Genomic DNA, 12,429 nt, shown 5'->3' with positions numbered 1-12,429 from the left:
TTTCGAGGGAACCTGTTCTGTCATGGGAAGATCTGGTGAGGAGGACACACTTTCAGGGGCAGGAAGGTCTGACCCAGCCTGTGACAAAACCATGCCAGAGTAAAGGAGAAGGACGAGAAGGGGGCAACAGAGGAAGCAAGGTGTTGCATCACTGAACATGTATAGGGAGCCAGGCGGGAGGGGAGCACGGGTCAGACTTGTTAATGAGTCTTCCTCCAATCCCGATACCGCAATTCTGCTTTGTATAGCTGAGCTTCACGGATTGTTTGCTCAGCATACAGACTGAATAAGTAAGGTGAAAAGATACAACTCTGCTGCACACCTTTTCTGGTTTTAAACCACGTAGCATCCCGTTCTGTTTGAATAACTGCCTCTTGATCTGTATACATTTTGCATGAGCACAATTGAAGGCAGGCTCCCCTCTGTCAGCTAGACCTCCCTTCCACCTAGCACCCAGGCCCTTGCCCAGCTCTGCGTGGCCCCCTGCCTGTTGAAGCTAATGGGGGAAGGGTTACGGTAAGCACTGCTGTGAGTCTTGGAGATTGTACTTATACTTCACTCTTCCAGCATCCAGTCTTCCAGACTGTCCTGTGAGGGAACCAGGGCTCAGAGGGTGCAGGGACTGGTCAAGACTCTCACAATAATAGCAGCACTGGGGTTGGGACCCTGATCTGCTGACCCCAACTCCACGCTCCTTGCATATACCAGGTTGTAATTAAGAAAAATAACAGTTATGATGTAACCTGTATAGGCTATATATTATGTACCAGGCACTGTGCTAAACACTTTGTTTGCGTTATCTCATTGAATCCTCACAATAACCCTGTGAAGGGTAGGTGCAGAAGGTAGGAAGGGATCAGAGAGGTGAAGGCACTAGCTCAAGGCCACAGAGCCAGAAAGTGCTGGCTACAGGGTCCTGGTGCTATGCTTTCTGCTGTTGCTTGTAGTGCTAACCATTTAAAGACACTCTGTCGTAGGAGTTTTTAGCTGGACCTTTGGAGGCTGGGGTTTCACTCCTTTGCCTCCTCAGGTGGTTTGACCTAAACACAAGCCATTCCTCTGGCCTGCAGCCCTCGCTGCCATCAGCTTCCCCAGGAGTCTCTAGCCCTGTTTGGGGCCTGCGGTGGCTGGTGCTGAGTCCCTCAGAGAGGAAGACAGAGCCACAGCAGGCCCAGCAGGGTGTGCCAGCCCCATTCCTGAGGGTCATCTCTTTCCCCTGCTTTCTGTAATGAGTGCTAGAAAGACCCAGGCAGCACTTTCAGCTTGGGTTCCCAGTATCAGAAAGGGTTGTGTGTAGGTCAGAGCTGTGTAAAACGGGCAGTCTGAGGGAGAGAGGGCACTTGATGCCCCTAGAGGTGTGCAAGCAGATGTCAGGTAGCCACTTCTTTTTGGGTGTTAGGTGGGATAGGAGCCTGGACAGCCAGCTGGAAGGGCTTTTCCAGGTCTGCAGGGATTCTCCAGGTGCCGTACTCAATGAGTCCATCCCTGCCCTGTGGCCAATTCTGAAAGCAATCACCAGGTGGGCCTCGGGGTCAGGCTGAAAGTCCTCAGGTACTCCAGGTACACAGACCCTTGAGTTGGTCTCTGATCTCTCTATGAATCAGGGCCTTCTCCATTGAAAGTGACAGAAACCCAGTCACACTGATTAAAGCACAGCCGCTTTCCTGGTTCATGTACCTTAGAAGTCCTGCCTTCCTCGATGTCAGCGCCATCCTACCTACCCAGGGCAGGGTGGCTGCCAGCAGTTCCAGGGCTCACGTCCAACCTCATACAGCCACAGCAGGAAGAGAGATTGTCCTCCTCTGAAGCCAACAAAAACCCCAGAATGTTTTCCATTGGCTCTGACTGTCCAGCCTGGGCCACAAGCCAGTCTGGGATCTGGGAGTGAAGAGAGCCCACTTGGGTCATGAGGATGGAGCTAGGGAGAGTGGTGGACGGTCCCAAGGCTGGTACTGGATGCGGGGCAGGGAGATGCGGGCAGGTCCCACTTCCACATCCCTTAGACAGGCGGAACAATTAAAATGACCGGCAAAGCCGTCCCTGGCCCTCCAGGCCCTGCTTGGAAAGGAGTAGATTAAAGCACTTGGCATTTCATTCCGGCAGATTGGTGTCCCTTAAGCACAACTCTCAGCCTTCTAATTGCCCTCACCAAGAACAGTGCCCCTGACAGCTTGTGAGCAAACCAGGAAAGGTACATGTGAAGGAAGTGACTGATGAGTTCGTACACTTGTAGCTGAGTCTGAATCGGTCCAATGTCGAGAAAAGCTGGCCCAGCCAGCCCTAGAGGCAGCAGCTGCAAATGCTGGCTTCTAGGCCCAAACCCAGTGCAGTCAGAGCAGGGTAGTGCTTAGGCTCCCCTCCCATGGAGCCTATCAGGGGGCGGCAGGACTCAGAGGTGGTCAATTGTAGATGGCAAAATCACTGCCCTCAGCACCGTATTGTTGCTGGCTTCCTAAGGGTGGAACTAAGACAGGCTAAAGAAAGTAACCTGGAGGTATGCACAGAGAAATTTGAGGATATGATTTGACAGAGTTGGATAAGATTGATTTTCAGTAGCAGTGATGGGGTTGGGAGGGTGGAGTGAATTTTAAGGGGCTCCTAGGAGCAAAGAGTGGGTTAAAAGTCCTTGCACTCATCTTGCTGAGCGTCCTGGGCCTAAGCTGTTTGACCTTCCATGTGCTCATTTTGTTACCTGTCAAATATGGCCTTTGCCTTGACTGTTCCTCCGCCTGGTCCACTCTTCCACCAGACCTTTCCATGCTAGCTCCAGCTTCAGTGCTACAACCTCAAGGAGGCCTTTGTCAGTTGTCCTCCCCCTGTCCCCTTAGGTGGAGGCCACTGTCGCCTCACCCTGGTTTGGTAGCTGCCAGCACTGGTCCTTCTCTATAGCCAACAATGCTTTTTGAGTGCTTAGAGGCATAGTACTTTAGGTGCATTAGCTCATCTGATATTCACGACAGCTCTGCTTTGTGTACAAATGGGGAAGTGAGTCACAGACAGGTTAAGTAACCTGCTTAAAGCCACCCAGCTAGCAAGTAGCAGAGCTGGGATTGAAGCCCAGGCTTCTGGCTCCAGAGTCCATGCCATTGACCACTATGCTGTAGTGTATCTCTGTATCCTTGAGTATGATCTCCCTCCTTCATCGCTCTCCAATTAGAGTGCGTGTTTCTTGAGGAGGGAGACTCTGTTTGGACCATGGTGTGCTGGCACAGTGCCTGGCCCTGAGTAAGTGCTCGATAAATGTTTGTGGAATGAAGAAGCGAATAAGAAGGGCCAAGAGCCTGAAACTTACCCTGTGGATGTTGGTGGCCTTGAAAGGTTTGAAAACAGAGTCCTAGTGATGCAGGCTCTCTGAGTCACGTGTGCCCCAGCCCCAGATGAGAGCATGTCTTGTTTCTGTATTTGTTGGGCATGCCCGTGCCGGACACTTGGTGTCCTCCAAGGGCCCATAGAGGGCCATCTTCTATCCTTGGAGGCCAGACTGCAGTAAATGCCCCTGCAGTTGCCCTGTGGCACCTGAGTAGGGAGAGAATGCAGTCACAGCTGGGCCAGTACCAGGAGCCCCACCTCTGTCTCTGTGCCTTTGAGGTGGAACATGAGACCCTGTGACCCAGCTCCCAGCCAGGGACTAACCCTCTCCATGTGGGTTCTGTTGTGCTGCATGGCAAGTAACCTTGCATTGCAAAGGCTTAGCACAGCACAGTTACTCTCTCACGCCACATGCCCATCATAGGTGTGTGGGGGCACTGCTCATCACAGTCTCTTGGGGACTCAGACTGACAGGTGTCCTTTTGGTGTGTCTTCCATGTTCTCTGTGGTGAGGGAGGAGGCATGGGGACTGTGCACAGCCCCTGTCTGGAGGCGGGCATACATGCCTGTACTCATAGCTCACTGCCACACCTTGCTCCTGGAGCAGGGAATGCAGTCCTGCCCCCAGAGGGCAGGGGCCATGCTGGGCAGTGCTGACCACTGGCCCTCCTGTGTCCCTGCACCATGCTGCAGTGGGGGGCCCAGCACCTATTCCTTCAGCCAACAGGTCAGGCCAGTGTGGACCTGGGCGGGAGCTGGGCAAATCTAGAACTCACACCTGATAGGGCCACCAAGAACGGATTTGAGGCAGGAAGAACTTGGTGGCTGGGAGGTGGGTGGAGTCAGCAAGGCCCTGGCTGGAAGAGAACTCATGCCAGCAGGTGTCCCAGCCACCACCACTGCTTGCTGCCAGGGAGGGCCTTTCCATGCCCAGTTCCTTCGTCTGTGGAAGGCCATTCTCAGGCTCCCCATTGCCAGCCAGATCCACCAGGCCTTAGCCCCCAGCCCCTCCCAGCTGCCTCAGCCTGCCCACCCAGCCGGCCTCCAACCTGGACTCCTGCCTTTGCTCATGATGCCTTCTCTCAGCTGCTTGGTAAGTGCCTGGTCACTGGTCAAGGCCCAATCAGTTCAGATTCCTGTCGTCAGCGACCTGAGCCCACCAAGTACAATCACCCCTCCCACATTTGAGTCGGTCCTGAAAGCTGGAGCCATCCCAGATTCATTCCTATTCGTACCTCCCCCTCCACGTACACATACGTCCCACATGCACACACACATGGATCTGTCACCAAACGTTATCAGCTCTACCCGTAAACTATCCTAAAACTGACCACCTCTGCCCATCTCACCTGCTGCCACCCTACCTGCCTGGTTGTAGGAGGCTCGTCTCCCAGCTTCTACACTGGCCCCAGTTCTTCCCAGAGGAGCCAGAGGGAACTTCCTAAAAATGGAAACGAGATCAGTGCCCTATTCAGAACATACCTGCAGCTTCTCATCCCACTCAAAAGAAAACCAGGCTCCTTCTTGTGGCCCTGTGGCTCTGTGTGGTGCAGCCTGCCTGCCCACCTCTGCCCATATCTCATCTCTACCCCCGGATCCCTACTGTCTGTTCCAGCAATCCCATTCCTACCTCAGGGCCTTTGCATTTGCTGTTACCGCTACCCAGAAAGCTCTCTAATCAGTCCAGTTGCTCTCTGCTGTCACCTGCCCAGAGAAAGTCTCCCTGTGTTACCTGCAGAAGCCTCCTTCCCCCACTGGCCCTATCACCCAGTCCTTTGGCCTTCAAGGTGTGGGTCCTGGCCTGCCACTGCACTTTATGTGCAGGCCCAGCCTGAGCAGGTACGTGGGACTTCTCCAAGCTAAAGAATCGTTTTCCCATGGCCCCTGACAGCCCCCTCCCCTGCTGCCACATGTGTTCTTTCCCACCATGCTCTGAGCTCCTCAAGAGCAAGAGAGCTCTTAATCCATGATGCTGCAGGATGTGGGTGTGTGAAAACACAGAGGGAGTGGCTAGGGGCCAGAGGAGGGAGAGAAACTGCCCATGGGGGAGCAGGGGCAAGCAGGCTCTGGCTGGGCCTGGACTGGGGTGCTCTTCAGGGACCTCAAGAACCAGGCAGGCCTAGGGGCTACAGTGGGCGACAGAAGAGAGTTCATGTGCAGGGGCCCAGCCCAGTCCACCAGTCCTTGCCATGCAGAGCATGAACCTGGGGTACCAAATTATCAGATTCTCTAGGAGGAGCTGGAAATCTGAATTTCATGTGCATCTTCCAATTTTTAAATGTTGGCAACCAATTAGAATTATTTTTTTAACCTTGTGTGGGCCAAAGCAAACACACCTGTAGGCCATAAGTTATGGCCCCTCATGTAGAAGCTGAGGAGGAGAGGTGGCAGGGCTGGCTCTGAGGGGCCAGCATTGGGTGTGGTGGTGAGGAGGCATCGTCCCAGGCCACAGAATCAGCACTGGAGGCAGAGAGGCTGGGAGAGGCCGGAGGAGTTCTTGGTTGGGGACCCCATAGCCACAGGGAGTGGCAGGTGTGTTGACAGTCCCAGGACCCCGGCAGTGGTGAGGAGCAGGGCCACTCCGTTACCAGCTTTCTTGCTGGGTCCAAGCTGAGCGGCAGCTGCTCCCTGCCAAGCTGCAGAGGACAAGGTTAGGGTGTGTGGTCATTTGGGGTAAGAATTGTAGGAGTTTTGCTTTTGCTTGCATGTGGAAACCCAGGATCTGCAGGCCACTGCTGTCTGCCAGGAGCTGCAGGTCTAGGGGGCAGGTGGACACTGGCTGGACCTCCCCCAGGGGACAGGAGAGCACTGACCTATACCAGCTAGGGCAGGGAGCCCGACTCCCTTGTTATGTGGCCAGGTCCAGAGGTGGAGAATATTCCCCTAAGCCCACAGTGTGTATCACACACCTGGGCTGTGCCCTACACAGACCGTGGGGGTTAAGGAGGCTCATACTAGCAAAAAAGACCTGAGCTCTGAGTCCCAGAGGACAGACCAACAATGTCCTTTCATCTTGGTGGACACCACTCAGCCCTGCAGGGCCAGCCCTCTTGACTTCCCCAGCTGAGCTGGTGCTGTGACCTGGGGCTGGTCAGTTTACCTCTCTGTACATCCATTACCTCACCTGCGGATAGAAGAATCACAAGAGCCTTTCACGGTGCTTATTACCTGCATTGTTCAAAGCACTTAACTGTAGTCACTCATTAAATCCTTTCAGTAAGAGAAGGGTATTAGTTTCCTAGGACTGCTGTAACAAAGTACCACAACGTGGGTGGCTTAAAATAACAGAAATTCATTCTCTAACAGTTCTGGAAGCCAGAAGTCTGAAATCAAGGTGTCGGCAGGGCCGTGTTCTCGCTGAAGGCTTGAGGGAAAAATCCTTCTTTGCCTCTTCCAAGGATTGGTTCCTGGCAATCCTTGGCCTTCCTTGGCTTGTACACACATCCATCACTCCCATCTCGGCCTCCGTCATCACGTGGAGTTCTCCCTGTGTCTGTCTTTGTGTCTCTCCTCTTCTTAAAAGGATGCTGGTCATATTGGATTAGGGCCCGCTCTACTTCAGTGTGGAAACCCTGGCGGCATAGTGATTAAGTGCTACGGCTGCTAACCAAAAGGTTGGCAGTTCGAATCCACCAGGTGCTCCTTGGAAACTCTATGGGGCAGTTCTACTCTGTCCTATAGGGTCGTTATGAGTCGAAATCTCCTATGAGTCGAAACCTATGAGTCGAAATCTACTCCACGGCAGTGGGCTTGGCTTGGGCTACTCCCATATGACCTCATCTTAACTTGATTGCACCTGCAAAGACCCTGTTTATAACAAGGTCACAGGCACAGGAGCTAGGGCTTCAACTTAACCTTTTGGCGCGGGGGCGGGGTGGGGAGGGTGCAGTTAACTTACAACAGGAAGTTAAGGGCCTTGCCCAGGCTTGCTCAGCTGTCTGGCTCCTGAGTATGTACTTCTAACCACCACAGGTAACACGAGTACTGACCCCTGAGGGTGTTGTGAGCCTTAAATAAATGAGCACATGTGAAATGTTTAGAACATTGACCTGCATGGAGTAAGTGCTCAGTAGACGGTGGTGGTGGTGGTTATCATTATTTCCTATTGGGATCGGGGCAGAGCAGTTTGCCAGCCTATGCTTACGTACGTGCAGAAGCATCGAGTTCAGCTGGGAAGAGAGGTTGTCTGTATGCATAAGAGGGTGTTTGGGGCTGCAGGCAGTGGAGGAGGGGGCAGCACGTCAGTGAGCAGAACTGAGCAAGGGGCCGCTGTGCAGGGAACACCAGGAAGTGCTCCTGAGCCACCCAGCTCTGCCTCAGGACAGCAAGGCGGTGCCCACGCCTGGTGTAGGGTCTAGGTGATTCTGTGTGAAGCCTTTTGCTCCAGGCTCTCCCTAGGCTGTGGGCTTGGTAGCAGAAAGGACAGGGTGCCTGGGGCCCTTGAGCCAGCACCCCCACAGGGAGATGTACCTAGAGAGCCTTGAATGCTGTGGATGAGGAAGAACGGGTGTCAGGGGCGGTGAGTGCAGGTGGGTAGGGAGGGAGGATCTCAACCACCCTAGTACAGATCCCACGGAACCAGGCAGGGGTTACAGGACAAGGGATGGAACTGGGGGCCTGGCTGGCTGGGGCTGAGACTATTTCTTCTTCCACCCTCAGGAAGCCTGAGAAAGGAGTCCAGTACCTCATCGAACGTGGCTTTGTGCCAGACACGCCAGTGGGAGTGGCCCACTTCCTGCTGCAGCGCAAGGGCCTCAGTCGGCAGATGATTGGCGAGTTCCTGGGCAACCGGCAGAAGCAGTTCAACCGCGACGTGCTTGAGTGAGTCCTGGGGTGCAAGGCAGCAGGGGGCAGGTAACGGAGCCTGTCACAGGCCCTGTGACCTCTTTGCACACACCTAGGGTACACGTTGTCACAGCACACAGACTCAAACACCACACACGCCATGCACACTCATGTGCCATCACACTGCATAGTCCCGCACAGGCACTTCACACATGCAGCAACCTGTCCCCCCATCTCTGTCCCCCCTGCACACTCACCACCTGAACTTTGTGCAGACCACGGTCACATACACAGTGCTAGGAATGCCATTTGCTTCAACATACATGGACTCCCCCATCTCCTCCTTGTTCCTGGACACACACGGTGGATGCCCCACACACTGCATGTTGCACGCTCATGCCCCGGCATGCACACACGTGGACATCTCCCATCAAGCACAGTCTGTGTCTCACACACACTGACCCCACGCTCCCTCCTCCTGTGCACCCTCAGAGCCTGACTCCTCTGCAGCACAGTCTGTCCAAAGTGCTTAGCGGATTATCGCCCTCGCTGACCCACATCTGTGTGGCTGCATGTTACAACGCTTGCAGGAAGAGGCAGCCTGGAGGTCTGGGGCTTCTGCTGCCTGGCCTGGCTGTCCTTCTCAGTGTGGGCTGATATCCCATTGCTCTGTGCCTGCCCTGCTGTCTGGGAGGGCAGGAGGGGAGCCAGGCCACTCTGACTCCGATGTCTCCTGGGGGCAGGCAGCCTCGTACACAGAGCACAAGCACAGCCACAGCTCTGCCCCCACCTCATTCTCTTGCCCCTCCTGGCTGGGAGATATGGGGTCATCATTCAACACCTTCCAATCCCATGTCCCTGCCAGCCCAGAGAGCTGGTGACCAGACACTCTCAGCTCCCAGCTCTTAGGAATGGCTTTACAGTTTTGAGAAGTCCTGCCCTGGCTCTACCCTAAACCTCTCCTTTTGTGCCTAAAGTCCTTACACTCTCCTGAAGAGAACGGCCACCACAGAAGGATAATTCTGCTTACTGAGCAGCCTCTGATCTCAGGCTCCATGTCATTACCTCATGAGAACCCTCTCAACAGCCCTGTCAAGGGATATTGCAGAAACCAAAGCTGTGTCCGCTGGGTTGAGGGTCTGGGGAACACCCTCAGGCCTTGTCTTTGAGAATATTTCTAGCCCAAACAGTGCTGACACAGGCAGTTACATCCTGAGATGGTGGCCCCAAGCCGGAAGGCCAGGAGCAAGCATCGAAGCAGGGTGAAGGGTCAATCATGAATGAATACTGGCAGTCCCATCCTCTTCAACCTTCTGCAGCTCTCTCATGAGGGAATGGGGAAGGGATTCTTACATTCACCTGCAATGAGAGAGCAGCTGGGGCTCAGAGAAGGTAGAGGGCTCCCCCGGGATCATTACATCCCTGGAGAGTATAATCTCGCAATGTGAGTGCCATGTTCAAGAGCTCAGCCACGTGTGCTCCATTCCGTCTTTGAGGCTACCCTGGAAGGAGGTGGGCAGTTGCCATTGGCCTTTTTGTTTGACAGGTGAGGAGACCAGGGCTTCACGTAGGGAGGAGCTGACCCTGTGCCCCGTACCCGCACAGACTCACATACACACAGACTCATTCAGTCACACACTTGCACCCCCCACTTGAACATACACTCAGACAAACAAATGGAGATGGAGTGAGCCAGGGGCTTTGGCGGGAGCTGACGTGTGGCAGCACCCAGCATAATGTCCATGCCCTTCCTTGGCCAAGCATGCCTGGCCTGGGCTTTCTTTCTCCTGGCTCAGCGTTTCTGTTCCCACTTCATCTGGAAAAACCTGCAGCATTGTTGCTCTAATGATTGCCACCACCACCTCCCCCACCGCCCCCCCGCCCCCAGCATCATCACAGAGTAAAACGATAGTTCAGGGGAAAGCGGATTAGCTCCTTACTGAATCAACCGCCCAAGACTGTGTGGGTCTAACCACCTCCCCTCACCCCCTACAGCATAGCCCCCACCCGCTCCGTGCTGGCTCTGGGTCCATAGGAAATCCATGTATTGTTCTCCGTGGATCAGAAAATAGCAGCAGCCTCAGGAAGTAGCAAGACTCCCCCCAGCCCACCATATAGGCACCCTTAAGGGCAGCTGCTGTTATGGTGATCAGCAAATAGCCCTGCATGGTTCCTGCCCCCATCCTCCCCACATGCCCCTGCAGCAACCTGAGGGCAGCCACCACTTGTGAGTCAAGCCCATAACCCCCAGTGGTGGGAGCTCATGAAGGCCAGTACCCTGAGCCTTCTTTTCCTTTTCTTGAAAATGGGAGAATACTTCTTCCTCTCCCACAGAGTAGAGAAGACTCAGTGCAGGTTATGTGTAGGTTACGTGACTGGTGTAACCTTGGTGCTTAAAAATGGTTGTTTTTGCAAGATAGGCCCTTATGGAGAATGAGTCTGTCACTCCTAACCGTATTCTCTGGCCCCCTCAGTAGAAAGCTATATGTATAAATATAAGCCCAAACATATTCCTACCGCTTCCAGGGGTTCGTGGACCCCCCTGAAGCACTGGGGACCTTTCAGCCGTATTCTGAAGTGTTGTGCTTTGCTGCTGGAGGAAGCTGAGCAGGACCCTTCCTGATAGTAGGGCCCCTTGGTGGCTCCCCTCACTTGGAGGCCGGGGTTTGTGGGCACCTTGTGGCAGTGGAGGCCAGAGGGGCTCTGTGGGTAGAAGAAGCTGATGGGCTGTGTCTTTTCCAGCTGCGTGGTGGACGAGATGGACTTCTCAGCCATGGAGCTGGATGAAGCCCTCAGGAAATTCCAGGCTCACATCCGCGTCCAGGGGGAGGCACAGAAAGTAGAGCGGCTCATCGAAGCCTTCAGGTTGGGGGCTCCGGTGGGGGGCAGCGGTAGGGGAGAAGAGTGTTCCTTGCTCAAAAGCCTGTGGCAAGGCTGAACCTCACTACATTCCCTTCACCTAAGCAGGGCAGTTGTCTGCCTGTTGCTTTAGGGGTGATCATTGTGGCCCCCCCTGCATGCTGGCTCCTTACAGGATGGGGCACGGCCAAGGCAGTGGGTGGCGGGGGGGGGGGGCGGTGCAGAGACGGGCACTTATTACCCTAATTTTGAATTTTGCAGATGAGGAGACTGAAATTGAAAGAGGTTAGAGGGCTTGTCCAAGGTCACGACTGCTAGTTAGTGTTGGAGCCAGGTTTTTGAACAGCATTCGTTTCATCTTACTCCAAGTCCTCGTTAGCCACCTATTTATTCATGAGTCCAGTCTTCTAGTCATTTGCTTATTCATCGTCAAGAGGCTATCTCTCATAGTGACTCAGAGCACAAGCTGTGTGGCTGGTTCAAACACCAGCCCCACCACTTACCAGCTGTGTGATCTTGCACTGGTTGCTGAATTTGCCATGCCTCATTCCTTCACCTATAAAATGAGGATAGTAATAGGATGTACCCTAGAGAGTGGTGGAAGGATTAAATGACTTGGGACAGGTAGACACACTTAGCTCAGCACCTGGCACATGGTGACCCGAAGTCCATGCCAGCTGTTGCCATACAGTCACTCATTTGGTGAATATGTGCAGCTTGGCCTTGGTACTCTGTGCGAGGTGTGGATAGCTGGAGGTGGATGGTAGCTGCTGACCTAGCCCTCTGGGGCCAAGAAGGAGTGAGGACAGCCCCAGGGCCCTGGGAAGGGACGTCCAGCTACTTACTCTGGGAAGCTTCCTGGAGGGGTGGCACTAAGCTGGGTCTCCAAGGATGGGGAGGACTGATTAGAGCGCCACGCCTTCTGAGCTTGGTGGCTGCTGCTTGCTTGCTCCTAAGCCTCGGTCACGGAGCTCTGCCCTGGTTCCTTTTCTGTGTTCCTGCCCCTTCTCCCTTCGCCCTGCCTGAGGTCACTGGTAGAGGGGGCACCGCAGGGGCCGGGGAGTATATTTCAAGCAGTGAGAATACTAAGTGGTATGACTTGGGAAGGAGGATGAATTAGTTAGCCCGTTCAGCTGCTGTAACAAAGATCCACAGTAACAATGGCTTAAACCAGGCACAAGTGCATTTCTCTCTGAGCTGGTGTGAAGGAGTCCTGGGCTTCTTCATCTCAAGGTCCCAGATGGTAGGACCACTATCATGTCTCCATTCCAGCCGGGAGTAGAGAAGTGAGGAGAGGAGTGGAGGGCAAACCCCTGCCTTTTCAGAACACAACCTTGAAGTTGCCCTCATGGCATCTGCTCATATTCCACTCAGCATGGAGTCACGTGGCCACCCCTAGCTCTGAGGGGGACTGGGAAGCAGCATGGTCCCCATCCTGGGTGTGTGGGACTATAAAGTAAGAAGGGGCAAATGGAT

The 12,429-nt window shown here is 54.2% G+C and overlaps 1 protein-coding gene across 8 annotated transcripts in view; it reads left to right on the top strand.

Moving 5' to 3' along the window:
• IQSEC1 (IQ motif and Sec7 domain ArfGEF 1) overlaps positions 1-12,429 on the top strand; it is a 154,448-nt gene that overhangs the window by 106,171 nt on the left and 35,848 nt on the right. For 7 of the 8 annotated variants that reach the window (XM_064274806.1, XM_064274810.1, XM_064274808.1 and 4 more), the window contains 2 exons: positions 7,969-8,130; positions 10,837-10,959. In XM_064274806.1, coding sequence (XP_064130876.1) covers positions 7,969-8,130; positions 10,837-10,959 — 285 coding nt within the window. The remainder of the gene's footprint in view (positions 1-7,968; positions 8,131-10,836; positions 10,960-12,429) is intronic. The other variant, XM_064274809.1, reaches the window with a different exon arrangement.

Source organism: Loxodonta africana, chromosome 22 (assembly GCF_030014295.1).
Source record: "Loxodonta africana isolate mLoxAfr1 chromosome 22, mLoxAfr1.hap2, whole genome shotgun sequence".
NCBI classification, from domain to species: domain Eukaryota; kingdom Metazoa; phylum Chordata; class Mammalia; order Proboscidea; family Elephantidae; genus Loxodonta; species Loxodonta africana.
Note: the sequence above shows the minus strand (reverse complement) of the source record. Positions and strands in the feature narration are given on the sequence as shown.